At 35.8% G+C, this 27897-nt stretch overlaps 1 protein-coding gene across 2 annotated transcripts in view; it reads right to left on the bottom strand.

Moving 5' to 3' along the window:
• Positions 1-18743, bottom strand: part of Tgap1l6 (GTPase activating protein testicular GAP1 like 6) — a 49579-nt gene extending 30836 nt beyond the window's left edge. For both annotated transcript variants that reach the window (XM_063282877.1, XM_063282878.1), the window contains exons 1-7: positions 18626-18743; positions 16628-16808; positions 13634-13783; positions 7824-7865; positions 7180-7261; positions 1817-1894; positions 153-216 (exon numbers count right to left, since the gene is read on the bottom strand). In XM_063282877.1, the coding sequence (XP_063138947.1) occupies positions 153-216; positions 1817-1894; positions 7180-7261; positions 7824-7865; positions 13634-13783; positions 16628-16770 (559 nt within the window). In that variant the 5' untranslated portion in view covers positions 16771-16808; positions 18626-18743. The remainder of the gene's footprint in view (positions 1-152; positions 217-1816; positions 1895-7179; positions 7262-7823; positions 7866-13633; positions 13784-16627; positions 16809-18625) is intronic.
• Between the last annotated feature and the right edge of the window lie 9154 nt (positions 18744-27897).

The following is a 27897-nucleotide window of genomic DNA, read 5'->3' as shown; positions in this document are numbered from 1 at the left end:
CTGAAGGTCATATTAGATATTAATTATGATTTAAATGCATGACATTATGTTTAAATCATTTTGCTTTAGTGTGTAAGTATAAGACAAAGTAATGAAAACATTGGGAATTCACCAAACTCAGCTAGTCTCTCTTTAGATTTCCCTGTTATTACCTTGGAGTGCTCTTGGAGCTTCCCCAGGGCGAGGACAGAACCACAGTTGATAATCTTCAATGTTCTGGAAGGCAAAAAGAACCAACCATCACAAATAAGGTGACATCAGAGTCTTGAAGAGTCTAGAATTTCCTTTACTTATCATATCTAGCTGTATAGCAGGGAAATTATTTAGACCAGTATTAATGATACGTTTTCTGAACACAGGTTTGAGCAAACAGGACTGATTTCAGGAGAAAACCTTTGGGTACTTGCCTTTCCTCTTTGATGGAGCCTTGATCTACTGATCCACAATAAAGTAAGAAGTTGCATTCAGCCATTATCACTAACCAAGACAAAAATTATTATAATTTCTTACATCTGTGCATACTGGGTGAGGAATACTGAACTTCAACTTAACATGAGCACACAAACTAGTGCTCACAGATGCACATACACACTGTGACTATGATAAGTTTAGCAAAGTGTCATTTCAAAGATAGGAGAACTTCGACAACAGTGAACAAAATAGTAAAAACAGAGAGTCTACGAGTGTGCCTACAAGTGAAAACAGCTTTTGGCTTTCAATGAGAGATGTCCTGTCTGTGGAGATGAAGCACAAGTGTCTATCCTGGAAAATAGACCCAATGTTGAAAAGAAGTTCTGGAATATATTTACTGCACACAGTGTGATGGATCCATTTGATTCAACCTTCTAAATAGAACATTATGTGGAAATATTGAGCACCCTCCAGGAGTGGCTCTAACTAGAATTATTAATTGTATTTTCTTGTAGACTCTTATTTAAAACCAATGACATTGTCCCATAAAGTTTTTAATTATTAAACTAGACACTAAAAACACACAAGCAGACACACCACCAACTACCCATCCACACCCCAACATACACAGAGAGGTGATAATGATTCAGAAAGAGAAAAAGTGTGAGAGAGAGCGGGAGGAAGGGAGAGGTAGAGGGGCATAGAGACAGAGAGACAGAGTAACATGTAGATTCTCATTTTACAAACTCACAGAAAGTCATAGACATGTACACGCAAACCCATCACAACACTCACACATGCACAGTTAAACAGAGATACACGTGCACATTTCAAAATAGAAAAGCAAAGATATATACAGATATGTATGCAGAAAGGACATAAAAAACAGACACATTCATTCGAGACTTATTAAAAGTAAAAAAATAAATACCAGAATATGTACACTTACACCTCCAATCTGAGAAATTAAAACAAGCAGAAATGGGAAAGACGACAGAATTATATCCCAAATAGGGTTTATAGACTCATTTTCATAAAAAAAAAGAAAAGAAGAAAGAAAACTCTTCCCTCCAACATTGGTTTCCTTTAAGTTAGGTGTGAGCATGTGACAAATTAATCACAATTTATTTCAATGTATGTTTATTATCCAGTGAAACTAAGCATATAGCTCAAACCACTGTGCTATGAATTCATTTCACATAAAAGTAGACACGAATTCAAGAAAAATATCACTCGCAGGACTATTATTATGTTTTCGATACCTTCACATAAAAACGGAGGCATTTGTAAAGTCTATATGTCAATGTATCATGATCAGATTTCTTCTGTATTTACACATTTCCACGTATGTGAATCTCAAAAGCAAAATTCCATTTTAACTCAAAGTAAACTGAAAGTAACTTACATGTTTTCTCATCATTGGTAGTAACTTGCTCATTATGTCATTCACTGTATCGAAGTTTGTAGCTTTTACATATAGAGGCTATAGAATGTAGAGAGAGAAAAAATGATATAAAATAACCTTAAAGCTCATGATGAAAAAGATACTATGATGTAATCATTATTTACAAATTATAATCTGTGACAACTCCTCTAATATATAACATTTTCTTCCCATTAGATAAGTCTGGAAGACACTCTCTCTAACATATTTATCTTAAAATTAATACTTGGGTAATGAGATATCAAACATAACTGTCACAGGTTGTGTATGATAAAGGGTAACTGAGATGCCATATGTGCTAGAGCTAAGCATCCTGATTTTTCGTTAATTATGGCAGAAGGTAGTCATGGAGGGCTCTTAAAAGGAGAGAAGAGACATTTGCTACCTCCCAGTTGGACTTCCAGCATTAGACCCTACTTCCATGTGCTGCATGTGCACAGCTCTAGGGAAATGAGGATGAGAAGCAGCACAATTATTTTTATAACAATTAAAATTAGTGAGCACTCTTCTCATATCAGGGTTTGTAAATATTAAAATGGTATATAGATATAGAGTGTTGAAATCTTTTATGGTGATAGATCTAGGAATCCAAAATGTATATTTACAAACACGACTTCATGTCTTAACACTCCCAGGAAGAAAAAAGTTATTTGTACTATTAGCTCTCTACTGCCTCTCATATTTAGATTCTGCTCCAAAGACCTAAGAAGACAGCAAGAATAAAATAGCATGAAATCAAAGCATAGTAATCAGGGAAGAAACCACTGATGTACTAGAAATCTAATCATAAACAGACAGTGAGTAGATACGTATATTTTTATGAAGTTAGTTTCTATAGTATCATATATCTTTGATAAGGATTTTAAGTTTCTAGGAAACAGTCCCTACAATAAGAAACACAGCACAAGTGCTCTCTCCCTATCCATAACAACACCCTTGAAAAAAGCCATCTCTTTCACTGGTTTTATTCATTGCTTTTTAATTTTTACTTTCTATTAATCAACTGCTAGGCATAACCAATTACTTTGAAAATTATGAGTGTGTGTGTATGTGTATATGTGTGTGTTTGTGTGTATGTGTGTGTGTGTGTGTGTGTGTTTGTGAATGTTTGTTAGAGTGGTTCTGAAGATTCATCCAAGACCCTAATGTTATCTGTCAGCTTAGTAGAATTTTATGAAAAGGATAACGTACACTAACTGATTTTGCATCTTGCTATGCAGAGGCTAGCCATAATGCTAAAGCATCTTAGAATATGAAAAAACAACTCTGATCTTGTAGTTGTAATGTAAAAAGAAAGGAAACAATTTACGGTTTTGTTCAGAATATAAAATTAATCATCTGTGGATGAAAATATAGATCAGCCCTCAGAAATCATATGTAATAAAAGGAAGTAAACACCTGTAAGTTTCCTTCTTACATCAACATGGCATATTGAAATATGTACAACCATTCAAATACCACATACACACAGGAACACAGATAAACATACACACTTGCACACAGACACACACACAAACACACACACACACACACAAACAGTGTGAGCTTAGCACATTTAAAGTAAAGCTTCTGATATTTTGTTGAATATCTGAAAACGTCTGTATAACTTCAAGATAACAAACTTTTATTATAAAGAATTCCACAAAAGAAATAGAGTAACTATACACATAGAACTTTAATTCACATTATTGTAAAATATTTTGTTTTCCGGCCATTAGAAACATATTAATGTCTAATTAATGATTGCAAAGATGTGTACGTCTCTTCCTAATGGTGATTTTGTTTATCAATCAGATTTCATGACAAAGAGATTTTAAATATAATATATTTACAAGTAAGGTTTTAAAGCATGGAAACGAAAATATAACGGGTAGTTATATATGTTTAAATACTTCTTGATTCATGATGAACAACAGAAATGTAAGGAATTTTGTGTTTTTTTTCATCTTTATTAAATTGGATATTTCTTATTTACATCTGGATTGTTATTCCCTTTCCCTGTTTCCAGGCCAATATCCCCCTAACCCCATCCCCTTCCCTTCTCTATGAGTGTTCCCCTCCCCATCCTTCCTGTATTACCGCCCTCCCCAAAACAATCACATTCACTGGGGGTTCAGTCTTTGCAGGACAAAGGGCTTCCCCTTCCACTGGTGCTTTTACTAGGCTATTCATTGCTACCTATGCGGTTGGAGCTCAGGATCAGTCCATGTATAGTCTTTGGGTAGTGGCTTAGTCCCTGGAAGCTCTGGTTGGTTGGCATTGTTGTTCATATGGGGTCTCGAGCCCCTTCAAGCTCTTCCAGTTCTTTCTCTGATTCCTTCAACTGGAGTCCCATTCTCAGTTCAGTGGTTTGCTGCTGGCATTCGCCTATGTATTTGCTGTATTCTGGCTGTGTCTCTCAGGAGAGATCTACATCCGGTTCATGTCAGCCTGCACTTCTTTGCTTCATTCATTTTATCTAGTTTGGTGGCTGTATATGTATGGGCCACATGTGGGGCAGGCTCTGAATTGGTGTTCCTTTGCCTCTGTTCCAAACTTTGCCTACCTATTCCCTGCTAAGGGTATTCTTGTTCCCCATTTAAAGAAGGAGTGAAGCATTCGCATTTTGGTCATCCTCCTTGAGTTTCATGTGTTCTGTGCATCTAGGGTAATTCAAGCATTTTGGCTAATATCCACTTATCAAGCAGTGCATACCATGTGTGTTTTTCTGTGGTTTGAACCCCATTTTTAATAGGTCTAACTTCTTGAGTTCTTTGTATATTTTGGACATAAGCCCTCTATCAGTTGTAGGATTGGTAAAGACCTTTTCCCAATCGGTTGGTTGCCGTTTTGTCCAAACAACAGGACCTTTGACTTACAGAAGCTTTGCAGGTTTAAGAGAGAATATCAACCTTGTAATAGCTCACATGTTCCTTCCATGAGGAATAAAATGTTTTAATTGTTCAAAGATAAATAAAAATATACTTAATATAAATATATTTAACTATCTCTAGATAGAAATAATAACTGTAAATATTGAAATTGCATATTAATAGACTAGATCTGAAGCAGTTTGGTGATACTATTATTAACAATGTATGAATTTCAAAACACATTACTTAAAGTCATGTAGGCATGTATTAAAACGTTTTCCCCAGTCCTGGCATGACCATTGACTCATGATGACCATGCAGTTCTTTTCAATTCAATACTAAGACCAAAAGTCAATATTTTATACATTGTTAATTGTTGAAGTCAAGAGAAGAACATTAATTGAGGGAAAGGATTGACGATATCTTGGAATTGTGCATGTGATTTGGCATTTCTGTACTTCTATGAAATTAACAAATAAAGATAATTCTAAAATTGTCTGCACCAATGTACTTTAAAATATAAGCAATGTGGGGATCTACATTCAATATTAAGAGTAAGAAAAAAATTAGGTGGAAAAATTCTAAAATAAAAATCCTGAAAACATTTTCCTAATATATCTATAGAAAACCTTTATAGGTTTATCTTAAGAGTAATCAAATTCATTGATGATTTAAAGAATTTTCAAACTATAAAAGGAAAAGACTGAAGTATAAAGAGAAAATCAAAGAAAACCAATAAGAAATTGACTTATATATTAATATTTAATATATATATATATATACATATACCTATATACATAAAGATTCATATATTTTGAATACTCACTAGGGAACATGGAGAAAGAAAATAATGGATGATATTTAAGAAAGGTAGAAGAATGTTTTGATGATCTGATAATAACTCTTAAAGGACAAAAAGGAAATAAAAATTATCATAACATGAAAAAAACTAAAAATTATGTATTCCAATCTTCTGAATCACACAAAACGTATTCAGTAATTATAGGAGGATAAAATATTAAAGCACTAGAGTCATGGGAGAAAATTAGTAAAAATGTTCATTTTAAAGGAATTGGATTTAAGTCACAATAGTGTTGAACATCATTAGAAATATTGTTCATCTACAATGCTAAGCGTTTGCCACAGCTGAAGTTAAACAGCAGAGGCAAGAGAACATTTCCCTATGGGATGTTCTGCTCTTTTACTCCTCTCTGTCCTGAGGACACAAATGGTCAAGCAAGTTAGTGATTGTTTCCTGATTCATGTCACTGACTCGAAATTTATTTTATACCATATTTAATTACTGTTTTGTATAACGTAGTCTTGGTAAGAAGAAGAAATTTCTTGGTGATCTAAAATGTCTTCATTATTTTCACAGTATCCACAGTGACATGTAAGAACACTGACTCTAGGTCCATTTCATACACATTATCAATTATGAAAGACAGAGATGCTGATCCCTGAGCCACAGTCTATTCTGCTTTACAGTAGGAAATATCTTCAATGCTTTACATGCTACAAAATAGTTAAATTTTTGATCAGCACTAAACCCAATACTGGAAAGTAGACAATAATATAAGCATTAAAAAATAGACAATTATTCAATAGATAGTTAAGTTTAACTCAATGATAGAATTACTGTATAGTATGTGTGAAGTTGTGAGTTTTATCCTAAACACTGTAACAAAGATGAACACACACACACACGCACACAAACACAAACACACACACACACACACACACACACACACCACTGTTAAATTTATAAGGTTGATTTTTGAACAGTAGTTATGTGCAACGATACCCTTATGACTAATTATTCAAATGAATATGAGGATAAAAAGCCATGATTTTGTAGCTGGTGTTCACATGCAGCTGTGAGGCTGCACAGAAAGGGCCATAGAGAAAGAGCACAGGATGGAGATAAAGAGCTAAAACATCACCGAACAGTTAGTATCGAAAGAAACTGTAAATCTTTATGATAACCTCATATAACAAGAATGGTTTACTAGTCATAAATATTTTAAGATTAATAAGGAATAATGCAAACACCACACAAGTCTACATATAAGCAATAAGGCTGCATGACGGGGCAGTTTAATTGTAGTAATAATACTTCATTTGGAATTATAAGCTGTTGGAACTATCTGAGTCAATTTTCAGTGATTTAACAAAAATTATTTCCTCTTTTCGGGACTCTAGTACATGAATCAGTCTGTTTCATGTTGTTTTCCCCATATTACATATGAATGTCCTATGTCTGCCTGGAATACAGACAGAATATCCACAAAATACTGCTTAAATTCTCTCCCTCTTTCCCTCACTCAGGCCCTCCCTCTCTCTCTCCCTCTCTCCTTCTCTTCCTCTTTCCCCATCCATGCTCTTCTTAAGTCTCCATCTTCCATTACTTTACAAACTGTCTTTTTCCTAATCATGAACTTTGAGTAGTAGTTTTCGTTTGTATTCACATACAGTGTCACAGCGTGCAATGTCCTCAGTGGATATCTGCAGGGATAAATCTATTTTGTTCTGCTTCTTCGCATCTCGAATGGATCTGTCAAATGAAACATACCATACAATACAGCAAAATGAATTAGTATCTTTTTTCAAGCTAATCCCTTAATGTTTTTTCAGAAACATCTTAGCTTTCTATACAAGAAAATAAGTTCATCAATATTTTTCATTCAACTGGTGAACATTCAGAAATGTTTTAGAAACTAAGACAGAGTCAGGTAATAGCACATTGACCTAAGTAGGATATCCAGTCCTGAAAATGATGTGTCTGAAACAAACAGAATTGCAGAAATCTGCTTGACCTCAAAGGAGGAAGCAGCAGATAGTTTGAATGAGCATGCTAGAGTGACATCTACTTAGTGAAATTTAAAGTTAAGACTTGAGAATATTGTTTACTCCAATACAAAGAGGAAATAATACATGCAAAACTTCCTCAAAATTAACAAAATAAACAATGGACAGGAGAATATAAAGCATTATCCATTAACCATCTAATTAACAGCTGATTTTGAGACAGACTATCAAATAAACATACAGAAACTGAAACACATACTGCCATGCCTACATCACCAAGAATTAAAATATGAATATAAGTAAAATACCTTTGTAGAAAGAAGTTCCACCAAATGGTCTCTTCCATGGAACTGTAAAATTGAAAAAATTAGAGTTGTGATAAATGGTAAGATTTTTAAGGTTATTATGCATAAAAATATCTTAAGTTTGTGGCAATTAATTATGGTATAGTTGTATTTGGTAGTCTACACATGACTCCACTTCTTAAGGGCCTAATATTTTCGACTGGAAAAGCTGTCATATGACACTCTACCATTTATAAATATAATAATTCTCATATTCTATAAGGGAGAAACACTAAGCATTAAATAACCATCTATACAGATTTTACCAGAGGAGTAGATAATATTCAGAGAAAAAGAAAAGGTGTGATCTTCCTGGTTGCTGCCACCGCGGAGAGCTCGTAGGCAGAACCCCAGGAGCAAACTTGAGCTTCAGGACAACTGTAAGACCAACTTTTCTGCTGCAAGAAACCAATGGCCTCAACTACCCAATAAAAAGAAATAGATTAACAAACTGGATAAGCAACGAGGACCCTGCATTCTGCTGCCTACAGGAAACACACCTCAGAGACAAAGACAGACACTACCTCAGAGAGAAAGACTGGAAAACAACTTTCCAAGCAAGTGGTCAGAAGAAGCAAGCTGGAGTAGCCATTCTAATATCAAATAAAATCAATTTTCAACTAAAATACATCAAAAAAAGATAAGGAAGGACACTTCATATTCATCAAAGAAAAAATCCACCAAGATGAACTCTCCATCCTAAATATCTATGCCCCAAATACAAGGGCACCTACATACGTAAAAGAAACCTTACTAAAGCTCAAAACACAAATTGCACCTCACACAATAATAGTAGGAGACTTCAACACGCCACTCTCATCAATGGACAGATCATGGAAACAGAAATTAAACAGAGACGTAGACAGACTAAGAGAAGTCATGAGCCAAATGGACTTAACAGATATTTATAGAACATTCTACCCTAAAGCAAAAGGATATACCTTCTTCTCAGCTCTTCATCGTACTTTCTCCAAAATTGACCATATAATTGGTCAAAAAATGGGCCTCAACAGTTACAGAAAGATAGAAATAATCCCATGCGTGCTATAAGACCACCACGGCCTGAAACTGGTCTTCAATAACAATAAGGGAAGAATGCCCACATATGTGTGGAAATTGAACAATGCTCTACTCAATGATAACCTGGTCATGGAAGAAATAAAGAAAGAAATTAAAGACTTTTTATAATTTAATGAAAATGAAGGTACAACATACCCAAATTTATGGGACAAAATGAAAGCTGTGCTAAGAGGAAAACTCATAGCGCTGAGTGCCTGCAGAAAGAAACAGGAAAGAGCTTATGTCAGCAGCTTGACAGCACACCTAAAATCTCTAGAACAAAAAGAAGCATATACACCCAGGAGGTGTAGAAGGCAGTAAATAATCAAACTCAGAGCTGAAATCAACCAAGTAGAAACAAAAAGGACCATAGAAAGAATCAACAGAACCAAAAGTTGATTCTTTGAGAAAATCAACAAGATAGATAAACCCTTAGCCAGACTAACGAGAGGACACAGAGAGTGTATCCAAATTAACAAAATCAGAAATGAAAAGGGAGACATAACTACAGATTCAGAGGAAATTTAAAAAATCATCAGATCTTAGTATAAAAGCCTATATTCAACAAAACATGAAAATCTACAGGAAATGGAAAATTTCCTAGACAGATACCAGGTACCGAAGTTAAATCAGGAACAGATAAACCAGTTAAACAACCCCATAACTCCTAAGGAAATACAAGCAGTCATTAAAGGTCTCCCAACCAAAAAGAGCCCAGGTCCAAACGGGTTTAGTGCAGAATTCTATCAGACCTTCATAGAAGACCTCGTACCAATATTATCCAAACTATTCCACAAAATTGAAACAGATGGAGCACTCCCGAATTCCTTCTATGAAGCCACAATTACTCTTATACCTAAACCACACAACAACACGAAGACCCAACAAAGAAAGAGAACTTCAGACCAATTTCCCTTATGAATATTAACGCAAAAATACTCAATAAAATTCTGGCAAACCGAATCCAAAAGCACATCAAAACAATCATCCACCATGATCAAGTAGGCTTCATCCCAGGCATGCAGGGATGGTTTAATATACGGAAAACCATCAACGTGATCCATTATATAAACAAACTGAAAGAACAAAACCACATGATCATTTCATTAGATGCTGACAAAGCATTTGACAAAATTCAACACCCCTTCATGATAAAAGTCCTGGAAAGAATTGGAATTCAAGGCCCATACCTAAACATAGTAAAAGACATACACAGCAAACCAGTTGCTAACATTAAACTAAATGGAGAGAAACTTGAAGCAATCCCCCTAAAATCAGGGACTAGACAAGGCTGCCCACTCTCTCCCTACTTATTCAATATAGTTCTTGAAGTTCTAGCCAGAGCAATCAGACAACAAAAGGAGGTCAAGTGGATACAGATCGGAAAAGAAGAAGTCAAAATATCACTATTTGCAGATGATATGGTAGTATATTTAAGTGATCCCAAAAGTTCCACCAGAGAACTACTAAAGCTGATAAACAACTTCAGAAAAGTGGCTGGGTATAAAATTAACTCAAATAAATCAGTAGCCTTCCTCTACACAAAAGAGAAACAAGCCAAGAAAGAAATTAGGGAAACAACACCCTTCATAATAGACACAAATAATATAAAGTACCTCGGTGTGACTTTAACCAAGCAAGTAAAAGATTTGTACAACAAGAAATTCAAGACTCTGAAGAAAGAAACTGAAGAAGTCCTCAGAAGATGGAAACATCTCCCATGGTCATGGATTGGCAGGATTAATATAGTAAAAATGGCCATTTTACCAAAAGCGATCTACAGAATCAATGCAATCCCCATCAAAATACCAATCCAATTCTTCATAGAGTTAGACAGAACAATTTGCAAATTCATCTGGAATAAAAAAAACACACAGGATAGCTAAAGCTATCCTCAACAATAAAAGGACTTCAGGGGGAATCACTATCCCTGAACTCAAGCAGTATTACAGAGCAATAGCGATAAAAAACTGCATGGTATTGGTACAGAGACAGAAAGATAGACCAATGGAACAGAATTGAAGACCCAGAAATGAACACACACACCTATGGGCACTTGATTTTTGACATAGGAGCCAAAACCATCAAATGGAAAAAAGATAGCATTTTCAGCAAATGGTGCTGGTTCAACTGGAGGTCAACATGTAGAAGAATGCAGATCGATCCATGCTTATCACCCTGTACAAAGCTTAAGTCCAAGTGGATCAAGGACCTCCACATCAAACCAGATACACTCAAACTAATAGAAGAAAACTAGGGAAGCATCTGGAACACATGGGCACTGGAAAAAATTTCCTGAACAAAACACCAATGGCTTATGCTCTAAGATCAAGAATCGACAAATGGGATCTCATAAAACTGCAAAGCTTCTTTCTGTAAGGCAAAGGACACTGTGGTTAGGAAAAAACGGCAACCAACAGATTGGGAAACAATCTTCACCAATCCTACTACAGATAGAGGCCTTTTATCCAAAATATACAAAGAACTCAAGAAGTTAGACCGCAGGGAGACAAATAACCCTATTAAAAATGGGGTTCAGAGCTAAACAAAGAATTCACAGCTGAGGAATGCTGAATGGTTGAGAAACACCTAAAGAAATGTTCAACATCTTTAGTCATAAGGGAAATGCAAATCAAAACAACCCTGAGATTTCACCTCACACCAGTGAGAATGGCTAAGATCAAAAACTCAGGTGACAGCAGATGCTGGCGAGGATGTGGAGAAAAATGAACACTCCTCCACTGTTGGTGGGATTGCAGACTGGTACAACCATTCTGGAAATCAGTCTGTAGGTTCCTCAGAAAATTGGACATTGAACTGCCTGAGGACCCCGCTATGCCTCTCTTGGGCATATACCCAAAAGATGCCCCAACATATAAAAAAGACACGTGCTCCACTATGTTCATTGCAGCCTTATTTATAATAGCCAGAAGCTGGAAAGAACCCAGATGCCCTTCAACAGAGGAATGGATACAGAAAATGTGGTACATCTACACAATGGAATATTACTCAGCTATCAAAAACAATGACTTTATGAAATTCGTAGGCAAATGGTTGGAACCGGAAAATATCATCCTGAGTGAGCTAACCGAATCACAGAAAAACACACATGGTATGCACTCATTGATAAATGGCTATTAGCCCAAATGCTTGAATTACCCTAGATGCCTAGAACAAATGAAACTCAAGACGGATGATCAAAACGTGAATGCTTCACTCCTTCTTTAAAAAGGGAACAAGAATACCCTTGGCAGGGAATAGAGAGGCAAAGATTAAAACAGAGACAGAAGGAACACCCATTCAGAGCCTACCGAACATATATATGTGGCCCATGCATATACAGCCATCCAATTAGACAAGATGGATGAAGCAAAGAAGTGCAGGCCGACAGGAGCCGGATGTAGATCTCTCCCGAGAGACACAACCAGAATACAGCAAACACAGAGGCGTATGCCAGCAGCAAACCACTGAATTGAGAATAGACCCCCGTTGAAGGAATTAGAGAAAAAACTGGAAGAGCTTGAAGGGGCTCGAGACCCTATATGTACAACAATGCCAAACAACCAGAGCTTCTAGGGACTAAGCCACTACCTTAAGACTATACATGGACTGACCCTGGACTCTGACCTCATAGGTAGCAATGAATATCCTAGTAAGAGCACCAGTGGAAGGGGAAGCCCTGGGTCCTGCTAAGACTGAACCCCCAGTGAACTAGATTGTTGGGGGGATGGCGGCAAGGGGGGGAGGAAGGGGAGGGGAACACCCATAAATAAGGGGAGGGGTAAGTGGGATGTTTGCCCGGAACCCAGGAAAGGCAGTAACACTCGAAATGTATATAAGAAATACTCAAGTTAATAATAATAATAATAATAATAATAATAATAATAATAATAATGATAATAATAATGATAATAATGATAATGGTAGGGTTGGGGATTTAGCTCAGTGGTAAAGCACCCTGGGTTCGGTCCTCAGCTCCGAAAAAAAAAAGAAAAACAAAAGGTGCTATCTTTTGTCAGTGTCTATGACAAATGCTTTTCCATGTAAAGAGCAAACTTGCAGAGCTTAGAATTCTCATAAAACTTTTGTTTATTTTATTTGAATCAACTATGTGATGCCATTAAGAGTTTGGACAGAAGAATGAAAATAGCTCAAATCACAACTGCACTCAAGATAATATCAATATGCCATAAGCACATTTTCTCAGGAAAGATAAGAATGTAAATTTGAAATTTCCCTGATCATTTTGGGGAGAAGAATGTCTAGGATATAATTACACCTTGTCCTGTCAACATTCTTATTAGAAAACAATGCACTTCTGTCCCGCCCCACAGATCTGGTGTAGTCTTGATGAACATAGAAATCAAAACATAAAGAACCTACCTACATGTAGAAATGTATATGGTGAAGAGTAGAGAAAATCTAGGGTCATCATAGAAGGGGGAAAATTGAGTTGTCTTCCTATATACAGACAGAATAAAATTGATTCTAGTTTTGCAAGCATTTTGGGATGATGAAAGTCTTCGGTGAAAGAATTTACTAGAAACACATTCTTCAACGGTCACCAATAGCCAGAGCCTGATTATTGTTTTTTAGTTGGAGAATTTTAGAATGAGTATACTCATTCACTGGGAAGTGAATTATGCACAATTAATTTGACCAACAATTTCTGAAGCTATCCTCTTGTGATTACAGATCAGAAATCTATGTCTTACCGGAAGGTGACAACAGCATTTCCCATTGGCCAATATAGGTAAATGGTCTTGGAAGCAGGGCTGTTGTCTGTCCTGAATATGTCTGTTTCATCTCCAATCCACAGGTAAGTCAATGGAATGACATGCTTTACCTTAAACTTCTTCTTATTTCTAGAAAGAGAATCGAATATCTACATTAGTTTAATTTGCATGGTAGTTGGAGTTGTGGTAAAACCCAGTTCTTCCTGCCCCAGAGCAAAGGAGTACACATTCATTTCTATATCCAAGCAGAGCTTCATTTTTAGAAAATGACCTATTTCAATATTTCTTACCTTATTTAGTTAATTAATAACCATTTAGCTTTGTTTTTTCCCATAATACACAAAGGAAATTATTTAAATAAATTTATTTTAATTACTTGTAAAAATCTTTCTAGAATAGAAACAAAAATATTGTTTGACTTAAAAAATCTATTTTCTGTTGTCCATCTCCCTGAACTAAATAAATCAATTACCTCATTACAGTAGCTCCTTTAGGAATCCTACAAAATACATATCACACAAATAACCAAAAAGATGATACTTTTTTACAATAATTTAGCCAAATAATTAGAATTATTTCTTCCTATCAATCATGTGATATTATTAGAAGTATTTTTCAGAAACAAAAAAATTAGAAGTATAAATTTTCTTCATTTTCATTCTTTTTATGAGTAATTTGCTCTCCCAGAATTCTACATACAAATACAATTTGTTTAACGATTTTGTAACTTTCTCCTTTCCATTCTACCCCCTGACAGGTCTCCTCCCCACATTCATAGGTTTTTTTTTATTTTTTTAGTGATGCACCTAGTATAATCTAGTGTGTTTGCTGTGTAAACCCAGGTATTAAACTTTCCTTCGAATATTTGTGAGCTAATATGTGGCTACATAACTGAAGATATAAATGACTCCCTTTCTAATTCAGGGGACAGAATATCACAAGAATAAGCCATGATCCAAAAAATCCTGTATATAATCCTTTAATATTGGAAACATGTGAATGACTAATTGCACTACAGAGAAATATTCCTCATGTAATCTAATGTAACATGCTATATTGAAATTATTAGTCATCATGTAAGATTTACTTCAAGATATAACAACACATGTCTCAATAATATGAGACAGTTATATTCACATTTACATTCACCATTGAAAACATCTCAATGTATGTATATGTGCATACAAAAAAATTAAAAATTCCAAAGAATTGCTTGAACCTAAAATCTTTCATTCCAAAGTCTGATAAAAGATAATCTTCCTTGAAAATGGAAATAGATATTTTTTTCTTATAAGCTTGATAACCTTTTTTTATAATATGAATGTGATTCTAAAAATAGTTTTAATTACTATTGCAACATGACAGAAGGGACCATATTAATTGGCTTTAAGAAACCAATCATTTCCATTTCCTTTATTCTCACAACACAAAGTGAAGTTCATTTCCTTCCACCAACTACACTTATATGGCAAATGATCAGTTTGTTTCATTTTACATTTCAGATAAGTTGATTAATACCTTTTAAAGTAAAATGTGAAGATTTCCCAGTGTGGAAAGAAAGGGAGCTGAGTAGAAAAACAAGAAAAATGTACAGATTGATAGTCAGCCAGTTCATTCTCTTACTCGAAGCCTGCTTCCCTTAGACACTAACTACCATTTTCTGTGAATGAGCTTACATGACTGATCAGGGTTGAAAGAAAAATATACCCAGTTGGTGTATTTATAAGGTATAGAAGAACTCTCAACTGAATTTATTATTTTTCTAACAATCTGAAAATGGATTTTTTGGGAAAATAATTCACTGATGATCAGAAAATTTAACCCCCTGCCCCCAAAATGGAATAGACTATTTTATTGATGTCTGTCTGATAATTTTATGTACTTATTAGAACAGCACTTAAAATATCTACTTGATGATGTCAGCAGCAGCATCACACCTTCTAGAATAATAAGAAGGCTATGATCATGACCAGAGGAGATTATATATGATATGATCCTAGAAAACCACTCTATACCATGAATTGTAATATAACCATGTACACAGCTTCATTCAATCAGCTCACTTTTCTCTAGTGTCTGCAGAGTCACCAAGCAAGACTTAGTACTGCAGTTTCCTTGATTAGTGCAGGGATAGGAGTTGCTTCCTGTCTCCTCATGCTAATCTGGAAGCTATGAGGTCAGGAGACTTAAATGGGTAGCCCCTTATGACAAACCATCTTGCTTCTATAATCTGTAAACACCAAGCAAGAAGGCTCCTGCTTATCATGGATTTAATATTTTATTTAGAGAAATGTGTCCCTGTATAGTTCACAAGTCTCTCATTATGAGTTGTAATACTCATAAGTTAGTTTTAACAAAGCTAGAAATGTGGACACATGCTAGCATAACTGTCTGCTTGGTAGCTTGTTGCTAGCATTTTGCCAGATTCAAGAGCAGAGTAGTACCTTAATTCACTTTTTAAATGTGCCCAAGGAATGCGTAAAAACAAATTCGAAATATGTAGGTTTAGTCTACTAAGCATCAACTCTATTCAAAGAAGGAAATGCCACTAAGCAAAATTGAAAGTAAGAGAACCCACCCCCCTGTAGGAATTTCACACGGCTGCTTATCTAATGCCATATATACATTCCTGAAAACACAAATACACCCAGTATTATACTGAGTGAGCAGATTTTATTTAAATACTTAGAAACTATACATATATATGTATACCTGCATATCTATTATATATGTGTATCTTAAGTTAGCTTCCATATAAAATAATATGTAAGAACAAGTAATAAAAAACACAAAGCCATGATTTTAAAAGAGAACAAGGAGGGATATATGAAAGGACATGGAAAAGGAAAACGAAGGAGAGTAGTGAAGTAATTATAATCTCAAAAATAAAAGATAGTTTAAATAGTTTTGTTCATTAAATCCTTTCCAATGTGTGGTCTCTTATAGTAAGGAAGTCATGATGCATATACTTACAGTTTACTGGAGACAACCAAAACATCACTGAGCAGTGTGAGATATCGTTTATTTCTTTTCCATCCTCTTCGGAAAACCACGGCACCTTGGCAAACCATGGCTTGATTTTCTTTTCCCACATCTTCCTCCTCAATCATTTCCATGTTGAAAAAAAAAGAATTCTCTTCATACAGGGCTCCACCTAGCAGAAAAATATTCAGTGGATAAGTTCTAAGACCGATATTCATACTATATTTCAAAGGGTGAATGGTGTTAAAATACAGACTCAATTTTCCAAGCTTGATTCTGTTGAGCTATAGACAGCTTTCAAATGTAACTGAAAATATGTCATGTATAAAGGCAACTATTTGGAACCTATTGAAGAACTGGGATCTTTTCAGAAGTGGGAACACTTTCTGAGGAGTCATGGGAATAGTTTGAAGAAGTGTAATTGGAAGGATCTAGAAAATCGTTCTCAAACTGTATTTACTGAAAGACTTTAATGTGGACCCTAAAGTTTGTTGATACAGTCCAACTAAGCTATTGTACTGCTAATTTATAACCAATAATGCGAAACTGTTTTGAATCTTAATGAAGATATACGTTATGACAGATATCAGATGTTACTCTGAGAAAATGCCATAACTAAACCTTTGTAAGCTAACATAGTAGGTGTGAAGAAAATACTCAGATTATCTTGTTGATTTAGTTAGACCTCTGGGAGGGACTCAGAAATGCCAGACTTGGTCCAGCTCAAGGTACAGTAAAGAAAGATTCCTGATGGAAGCAAACAAACAAACAAACATACAACAACAACAATAACAAAAATGAAAAAGAAAACAAGCATTCATCAAAAATTTGTGAAATTGGTCATTTTTAACAAAGGTACATATTTCCCTTTTGGCAAAAGGGACATATGACTCTCCATTGACTTGTTCTTATAGGATATCAATTCCCATTCTGATCTTCTTTATACCGGAAGTGGGTAAACATACTAATTATAAATTTCAAATCCCCATCTAGGTTTCTGATCTTTTCCAACATCCCTTCTGCTTCCTCATCATATTAACTCCTAATATGTGCTAGAAACCTCCCACCTCTCTGTGAGTCCATTTTCCTGACCAAGCTATCTCCATTTTTGTCCTCTGATAGTATTCCTTCTCTTTTCCCAGACTTGGTCATATCAAACCTGTTTCTTTTCTCTATATACTGAAATATTCCAGATGTCTCTGAACATTTTTTCTCTCTTCCCCATAATAAAATTGCTACTCTAATAAAGGAGTGGCTTCTGTTTTTGTGGTTCCTTTACTTTCTCTGCTCATTCAGTTTGGATATTTAAAATGTATAGTTACTCAAGTGCCTGTAATTCATCCCACAATTCTATTACATCTTTCAAAGAATTTGTGTAGAAATGCCCTAGCTTTCATTTAGAAAGGACTTAAGACTCACATGAATCAAAGCCTCGAAGAGAGAACAGCCATGGTTGCCATCACACACATCAAATAATAATGAAAAGATATCTTTAAACATAGTATTACCACAGTTTCATGTTGAACAATATTGAAAGTAAATTTCCACATCATGAAAGCTGAGCATTTGTAATCTGAGTCAATGTTGAATAAGGAGAATTAGACTCCAATGAACACAAAGCATGTTGGAAAAAAATAACAATTTCTTGAAAACCAGAGAATTCTTAGATTGTGGGTTAGATTAAGCAGTTTCTTAAAAAACATTATCTGCTGTCATGGTGAGTAATGCATATGGAGTGAATATAAAATAATCCTCATTTCTAACTCGTGCAGTTTTTAAAAATTTACAGAAATTAATCTCCTCTGTAGCTCAAATATACCCCTCTACTTTGATTCTGTTGAAGATCGGTACTGAATATTGCTACAATGATTACCTTTTCAAGAAACAACTCTGAGTGGAGAGTTATTTCACATGATCTGGCAGGATCAAGACAGAACACTTCCTGATACCATAAGTCTATCATGAGAATCAAATTATATAAATATATACCTTTCTGGACGAGCCTGCAATGAAGAATTTATCAAACAATGTGAAATTTTCGTTCGCCTTCCTGCCTCTAAACACCGAACTGGTTACTGCAGTGGCTAGAAAGCAACTGAGCTCTGAGGATTCTGTAGTTGTCAGGCTGAAGAACCATTGTGATGTCAATATTCTGAGGCTCATGCCAGCTGGCAGAGTGACATGTGCATTCCATTTCTCTCTCTGTAGCTTTAAAACATGGAATACAAAAGAGGAGCCACAAGTGTTTGTAATGAATAACACTGTCACAACTATAGGTATACATATAGATGTAGACATAGCTGTATGTTATAGATGAGATAGAAGATAAATACATGGATGGATAGGTAAATAGACATGTGTATGGTAAGAGTAATATTGTGAAATGCATATGAATCCTAGATGATTGTCAATTCTTATTTTTTTCAACATAAGGTTCCTTATGAAATAGGTAGCATGGAAACTTCATTAACACTGTGAACTTTAGAGCTGAATAGACATAAAATCACAAGGAACTTTAAATTGGAATGTGCTTTACTGACAGAGAATCAGAACCCTTCACATACTTCTGTGAAGGCAGACGGCTTTGAAGGATACAGAGTAGGACACAATTATTAATATATAGTACATTTTATAGAATATATGCTAGAGACAAAGAATTGTAATTGAAACAATCTGAGAGATACTCTACAAATCTCAGAATTATTCACGAAGTTTAACAGGGAAATGTCACCATTCTAGAAAGATCATATAAAATTAGAATGTCTATATCTTTTAAAAATATAGAATTTTGACAACAGTTTAATTATTCATTCTGCAAACTATATGTAATAATTCAGTACTTATTAAGAGTAAAATTGTATCAAATTAAAGTTCTCTTTAAAAATTTGCTGTTGCTTAATTCTGGTTTCACATGACTGATATATTGAAGTACTGTAAATAAGAGAATATCATAAAGAAATTTATGTATTCAAATGCCATAAATAACCATTTATAAGCTTCCATGAATAGATGTGAAGAAAATTAGTTTTAATTAATTATTTAACTAGTTATGTCTTAATTTTAGATATCCAGATGCCAGACTCAATCTCCTATCTAGATATCCATTCCCTTCCTAACTTTCCTGTCTCCTTCTACAGGATGGAAACTCTCTAAACGTTCTAGAATATTATTCCTTATGAAGGCAAACTTATTTTGGCCCAACTACTTTTAATTTTTCTCATAATGTTCTCCCTTTTTTACTGGACAGGTTCAGTTACATGAAGTTGTTTTTCTCTCTGCCATGAGCTCTGTATATATGCACTCTCTCACCTATAATAAAAGCCTTCCCTCTATTAATATAGTGACTACTCATTTGATGGTTTATCTACTGTGTCCTCCAACACATTTTGAATATTTAAAATATACATTTACTTAAGAGAATGAAATTTTGATTAAATCGTATGTTACCTCCTTTCAAGAAATGTCGAGAGACACCATTACTTTTATTTAAAAAACCTTTGGGGGTTGGGGATTTAGCTCAGTGGTAGAGCGCTTGCCTAGCAAGCGCAAGGCCCTGGGTTCGGTACCCAGCTCCGGAAAAAGAGAGAGAGAGAGAGAGAGAAAGAGAGAGAGAGAGAGAGAGAGAGAGAGAGAGAGAGAGAGAGAGAGAATAAAGCCTTTAAGATCCCTGAGAATTAGAGTCAAATACAGATAGCAGCCAATGGCAGTCCTTATGAATACTCAAAATAATGTAAAGATATGGTAAAAAAAATTAGGAAAAATTCATTTCCTCATTAAACAAAATTGAAACCAAATGATTCATGGAGTGTCGTTCCTGTCTATTCAGAATTTTGTTAAATTTTGTTGAAAACAATTTGCAGAAAACCAGAATTCTTCTATTGTGGGTTGAGGTTACAAAAATAATTCTTTGCTATCATGGTGTGTTAACAATTGGATTGAGCATAAAATAATTCTCACTCTTAAACTGGACAGATATTTTTGAAGGTTTACAGAAACCTTCTTCTCCTCACATGATAACTGTCTTTCATTAGGAATTGGTAGAGAACATTCCTAACATAAATAGCTTCTCAAGACACTGGTGAATTGAATTACTTCACATAGTCTGAACAAATCAAGACAGACCACTTCCAAATAATATAGGTCAATCATGAATATCACATTTGTTATTGAAATTACCTTTATGGTGAGAAAATATGGAATGGAGAACTCTCAAACAATGTGAAATTTTCTTCTCGTTTCTGGCACAGAATACCAAACTACATACAGCAGTTAGTTGACCAACTCCTGAAGTCTGAGGACTCTGTGCAGTCAGGCTGACAGAGTGTGATGATATATTAGTAGAGATGGAATATTCTGACAATGTGACACATGTATTCCATTTCCTTTTCCTTCTACACTTTGGTTTTAAAGCACATATATTCATATTTCATATATAGAAAAACAGAGATAGAGAAATATACAGACAGATTGATAGATGGATGGGTAGATGTTAGATATCTGCATTTTTAAGGAATACATTGAAAAACATTTTGCAATATATATTCACCCACAAAGATTCTTACTATTTAGTTTATTGAACCAATCAATGATCGACAAGAAAAATTCAGTATTCAGATACCATAAACTCTGTGGCCCTTAGTATCTAACAGAGACAAAACTTACAAGAGAGTTTAAAGATAAATGTGCTTAAGTGAGATAAATTCAGAATGCTGAAAGTCAGACAACACTGAGGACTACAATAAAAAATACATATGTATGAGTGAATAGTAACGTTTTTGTAGTAAACCCTAGAGACCCAAAGCATGGAGAATGAACCAAACTGGGAGACAATCTGTAAATCTCATAATTAACATAGTATATGCTATGTACATAATCCTCATAAAACAATCATGTAATCTTAGAACGTTTACGACTTTAAAAAAAGGAAATTGGGTGATAGTAACAAATTATGCCTTTTGCAAACTGTATTTCCACTGATACATGTAATTGCACAGAAGTAATAAAGATAGCAAAAGTCTATCAAATTACAACTGATTCATGGAGATTGTCTGCTATCTAATTGGAATTGTAAGTAAATTTGTTGTAGCACAAGTAATAAAAGAAATACAGAATAAAATCTACTTCTAGAATGTCCTCCTCTTTCTGGAGGCAGTGTTTTTCTTCTTGCCACAGGCATCTCTAATTTTCTACTCAGATATTCTCCATTCTGTACCAGACAGACTCATTCATAAAAAGACTTTTTCTTTTTTTTTCTCTGCTCTGAACACTTCTATATGCTGCTGAACATTTTTCCCCAAATAACATACTTTCCAGTAATAATGGAGTGATTAATATTTTTGTAGTTTTTTACTGTGCCCTACTCATGATTCAAAACTTCATGTATATATTTTCTATGTGAATATCACTATCCCCAAATCTTGTTTTTGCTTTCTATGTACAATGACACCCAATTTTACTTAGAAGTACTTTAAGATCCCTAAAATACAAAGTGTCAACGAGAAACAGCAGTCAATGGAGGTCATCACAAACATCAAAAATAACATAAAGATACTTTACAAAATGTACCAACCTAGTTTCATGATACGGAAAATTAGAAGTACATGAACATGTTTTTAGCTTCATTCCTTCCTAATAAAAATCGATGTTAAAACATTGAGAGAACTTTTAAGTAACATAATGTATATAGTGTAAATAATAACACTGTTGAAAATCAGAGCATTCATAGATTTTAGGTTGAAATCTGACAAGTTTCCAACAACATTTTGTGGTCATGGTTTGTAAAACAATTAGATAGGAATATAATCCTTTCTTATTTCTTGGATATTGAAAATTTGCAGAAACCATTGTCCTGGATGCTCAAATCATACCTCTCCTAACGTGACAAATTTGAATTTTTAGGGGTTTGGTATTGAACATTGCTACCATAAGTAACTTTTCATGAACTCACTTTTGAGTTAAAAGTTAGTTCACATGATCTGGAGGAATGAAGACAAAAAAAATGTCTTAATTTCTTTAGACTACTGTGAGAAACATATTACTTATTATAAAAATGCCTTTATACTGGAGCCTGGATTGGAGAATGTATTAATAATTGTAAAATTATCACTTTATTTCCTAGGAAAAAAACAAACTTCTTTTGCAGTTGGTAGACCAAACACTAATGTACTTTTTTTGTCTGAGTGCTCTGCTAAGACTTCGAATACTATATTTGAATAAGTAGGGAGAGAGTGGGCAGCCTTGTCTAGTCCCTGGTTTTAGTGTGATTGCTTCAAGTTTCTGTCCATTTATTTTGAAGGTGGTTACTGGTTTGCTCGATATTGCCATTGATATGCTTAGGACTGTCTCTAGTGGGAGAACTGTGTTCTGATGATTCCAAGTAGCCTTGATTTCTGTTGTTTTTATTCTTGTGCTTGCCTCTTGCCATCTGGTTCTCTCTAGTGCTGCTACCTGTCCCTTGCTGTCTGTGACTGGAACCTGTCTCTAATAGCATCCTGATTGTGTCAGAACTCCCCAGAGTTCAGCTATTTCTGTGATTCTGTGATTCTCGCATCCTGTGGTCCTAAGGTCCTGAGATCCTGGGTGTGTCAGAGCTCCTAGGAATCAAATATTCTCACAGTGTTGGAAGAGAAGGTGAGGAACCAGATCCCTGGGTTTACTCCAGTCAGTGGAGCAACTTGGAAGTAACCCGTTTCTCTGGCTGTGCAGGTTTCTGTGTTTCCTTGATTTCTGTGTAGTCATAGTTATGATGTGTATTGGGAAAATGTGGCCTCAAATGTAATCTTGAGTTTATCAGAGCTCCAGTGGTCCTGGTTGTGTGAGATCTCCTGAGAGTCAAGCTTCTTTGTGATCCTGGGATCGTGAGATTTTGTGAATTTCAGGAGTGGGTTCCCTCTGGGTGTTGTAATAGTGGATGCAGAGCCAGCGTGCCATGAGTGCTTTGTGTCCGGATTCAGGCCATGTTCACCTGTTCCACTGGCTGGGCTGGGGTACCTATGTCTCTAGATCCTGGGGGATCCAATTCCTCTAGGTGCTGGATTACATGTTTTGTCCTCTCCTGTCATCCTGTTCATTTCACAGCACCTGGGAGTCAGGCGTCCTATCGGTTTTGGAGGAGTTGGGGCAGAGTCAGTGTCCCCAGTTCTGCTCTTGTGGCAGGTTCAAACTCTGATCCTGGGCATGTAAGATCACCTTGGCTTCGAGATTAATCTGGTTGGTGTGGGACAGGGTGCGGATCCAGTACCCAAGTTCTGTTCATTGCCAGTTTATTCACAATATTTAGGATATGGAACAGTGTAAATGTTTTTATACTGCTGCATAGACAAAATTGTGATACACACACACACACACACACATACACACACACACACACACATATATATATATATATATATATATATATATATATATATCACAAGCCTATTCAATTGTAAAAAACCTGAAATGACTCTTTAAAGTAAATTGATAGACAGAAAAAAAGCCATTGTTTTAATCTGATATCCCAAACTGATAAAGCAAATACAGAATACTCCCTCTCATCTATGATAGTTAGCTTCAAATTTTATATGCTAAAGAAGGAAAACAGAAGAAGTCAAAAAATAAAAGGGACTATTTCATATTGCGTAGAGATTCTAGATAGGGAAACAGCAAGAGAAGTGATAAGGAGCATAAAAATTATGTTCCTCTTTTATTTACAAAATTACAAATATTACACCTATGTATATATAATTACACACACACACACACACACAGACACTCATATGTGTGCTATGACATTTTCACTAAAATGTCCCCCCCAAAACCTCCTAGAATGTCTGCAATAGCACCAGAATTTGTCATAAAAAAATAAACATTCAGTTTTAATTTTTGTGTTGTTTTTGATACTGCTCAAGAGACTCTCAAACAATGTAGGCTCTTGCCCTCAGATTTATTCTAGAGTGTTACAGAGTTTTCCGATTGCTAAAGACAACATGCACCGCAGATATAGGACTCAGAGCGTCCAATATGGATTTGCCCTGAACAACTACTTCATGATTATGATATTTTGTAATCCTGGAAGTTTTTATTCAGGCTTATAATGAAAGCAACCTACAGGATTACAAAGTTGTATCTGAGCTTTGGTCTGAAATATTTTATGGTAAATTATGCATATGTCTACCAGATTCTCTGACTCTATCTATGAGCCAGTGCTGAGGAACCTCGTCAGCATAGGGAGGGCCCTTAGTGGGAACAGGAACAGTGCTGATCACGAATGACTTGGAGCCAGGAGTAGATGCAAGCTACTATTTCAGGGACTCTGTTTCTTGAAGATTCTCATCATTCTTTATTTTCTTCTCTTTTCTCACCATTCTTTAGACTTCTCCTCAATAATCATTCTTCCTTCTCCCTTCTCATGCTTTTAACTTTCTCCCAACTAGAGAGCCTTAACCCTGTCTTTTATTGAGCAAATATACAACATCAAGGTTTTACTCACTGTTAATAATCACCAAAAATTCGTAAATTTACGTAAAATCTGTGAATCTCAGATCAATAGTCCCAAAACCTGTGTCCTTAGAGCAGAAACTAATCACAAAACAGGAGTATATTTCCTTAAAAGTTTGCACAGCTTGTTCTTCATAGGTAGCTCTTACAATTTCCTGGTACAGCAGACAGCATTTGTATTAAATATTTTTACAGTAAAAACAGAAAAAGTGACAGACTACTAAAATTAAAATGATTGCTTACAAAGTTTATTAAGACTGCAAAGACTACTATGTTGATACCTTAGTCTTATGGCACAGGTCATGTTTTACATTTGTGAATTTCCAATTAATTTATAAGAGTGAGTTATCACTTACACATTGAACAACATCTGTTTCTGTACCTAGTAAATACTACTCAAGTGATCCCAAAGCTGAGGGGCTAAGGCATGTTCCTCCTAACCACCCCAATGCTTTACATTCTCAAGTGAAAACACATACAGTCTTTGTTGTTTTTTTTTTGTTTATTTCTATATTTTTTTTATTAACTTGAGTATTTCTTATATACATTTCAAGTGTTATTCCCTTTCTCGGTATCCGGGCAAACATCCCCCTCCCCCCTCCCCTTCCTTATGGGTGTTCCCCTCCCAACCCTCCCCCCATTGCCGCCCTCCCCCCACCAGTCTAGTTCACTGGGGGTTCAGTCTTAGCAGGACCCAGGGCTTCCCCTTCCACTGGTGTTCTTACTAGGATATGCATTGCTACCTATGGGGTCAGAGTCCAGGGTCAGTCCATGTATAGTCTTTGGGTAGGGGCTTAGTCCCTGGAAGCTCTGGTTGCTTGGCATTGTTGTACATATGGAGTCCTGGGCCCCTTCAAGCTCTTCCAGTTCTTTCTCTGATTCCTTCAACGGGGGTCCTATTCTCAGTTCAGTGGTTTGCTGCTGGCATTCGCCTCTGTATTTGCTGTATTCTGGCTGTGTCTCTTAGGAGCGATCTACATCCGGCTCCTGTCGGTCTGCACTTCTTTGCTTCATCCATCTTGTCTAATTGGGTGGCTATATATGTATGGGCCACATGTGGGGCAGACTCTGAATGGGTGTTCCTTCAGTCTCTGTTTTAATCTTTGCCTCTCTCTTCCCTGCCAAGGGTATTCTTGTTCCCCTTTTAAAGAAGGAGTGAAGCATTCACATTTTGATCATCCGTCTTGAGTTTCATTTGCTCTAGGCATCTAGGGTAATTCAAGCATTTGGGCTAATAGCCACTTATCAATGAGTGCATACCATGTATGTCTTTCTGTGATTGGGTTAGCTCACTCAGGATGATGTTTTCCAGTTCCAACCATTTGCCTACGAATTTCATAAAGTCGTTGTTTTTGATAGCTGAGTAATATTCCATTGTGTAGATGTACCACATTTTCTGTATCCATTCCTCTGTTGAAGGGCATCTGGGTTCTTTCCAGGTTCTGGCTATTATAAATAAGGCTGCAATGAACATAGTGGAGCACGTGTCTTTTTTATATGTTGGGGCATCTTTTGGGTATATGCCCAAGAGAGATATAGCTGGATCCTCAGGCAGTTCAATGTCCAATTTTCTAGAGGATTCTCCAGACTGATTTCCAGAATGGTTGTACCAGTTTGCAATCCCACCAACAATGGAGGAGTGTTCCTCTTCCTCCACATCCTCGCCAGCATCTGTTGTCCCCTGAGTTTTGATCTTAGCCATTCTCACTGGTGTGAGGTGAAATCTCAGGGTTGTTTTGATTTGCATTTCCCTTATGACTAAAGATGTTGAACATTTCTTTAGGTGTTTCTCAGCCATTTGGCATTCCTCAGCTGTGAATTCTTTGTTTAGCTCTGAACCCCATTTTTAATAGGGTTATTTGTTTCCCTGCGGTCTAACTTCTTGAGTTCTTTGTATATTTTGGATATAAGGCCTCTATCTGTTGTACGATTGGTAAAGATCTTTTCCCAATCTGTTGGCTGCCGTTTTGTCCTAACCACCGTGTCCTTTGCCTTACAGAAGCTTTGTAGTTTTATGAAATCCCATTTGTCGATTCTTGATCTTAGAGCGTAAGCCATTGGTGTTTTGTTTAGGAAATTTTTTCCAGTGCCCATGTGTTCCAGATGCTTCCCTAGTTTTTCTTCTATTAGTTTGAGTGTGTCTGGTTTGATGTGGAGGTCCTTGATCCACTTGGACTTAAGCTTTGTACAGGGTTTGTTTTATATGCCTTTAACATCTCAATGGCGAGACCACTTCCTAACCTCCAAGTGCCTAAACTGGCCCCTCTGATATCCCCACGCTATTACTTGCTAAAGTTTATATTCGTCTTTGTTGCCCTGGACCCCATTGGGCAGCCCCCCCCCAGGCCAGCTTTTTCTCTGCCTCTTACATGTCAGCTGCTCCTCTGTCCTGAACCTCTCTCCACTGCCTCTGTCCTGGTGAATCTCCATGCCTCCTTCCTCCCTGGTCCTTTTTCCAAGCATCCTAAACCTGCTGCCTCTGTGTGCCCTGCCTAGGCACTGTCTATCAACATCTTTATTTACCAATCAGAACCAACTGATACAGGGTTCCTCATGCTTCAGGACACTACAATAAGCATGAGAATAAATCTTCTCCAATAACAATTTGTATAGGGTTTGTCTGAGAACAATTTCCCCAAAATCAGAAAGATAAACGTGTTAAAGAACTAGGAGCATAGAAAACATCAATTAGACACATAATAATCAAAGACTAACTGAAATGAGAATTTAAAATACAATACTTTATGAAGGAAAATGACCAAGTCAAATAAACAGCTGACTGC

This window comes from Rattus norvegicus, chromosome 2 (assembly GCF_036323735.1).
Source record: "Rattus norvegicus strain BN/NHsdMcwi chromosome 2, GRCr8, whole genome shotgun sequence".
Classification (NCBI taxonomy): Eukaryota; Metazoa; Chordata; class Mammalia; order Rodentia; family Muridae; genus Rattus; species Rattus norvegicus.
The sequence above is the reverse complement of the archived record's forward strand: the minus strand, read 5'-3'. Positions and strand labels throughout refer to the sequence as shown.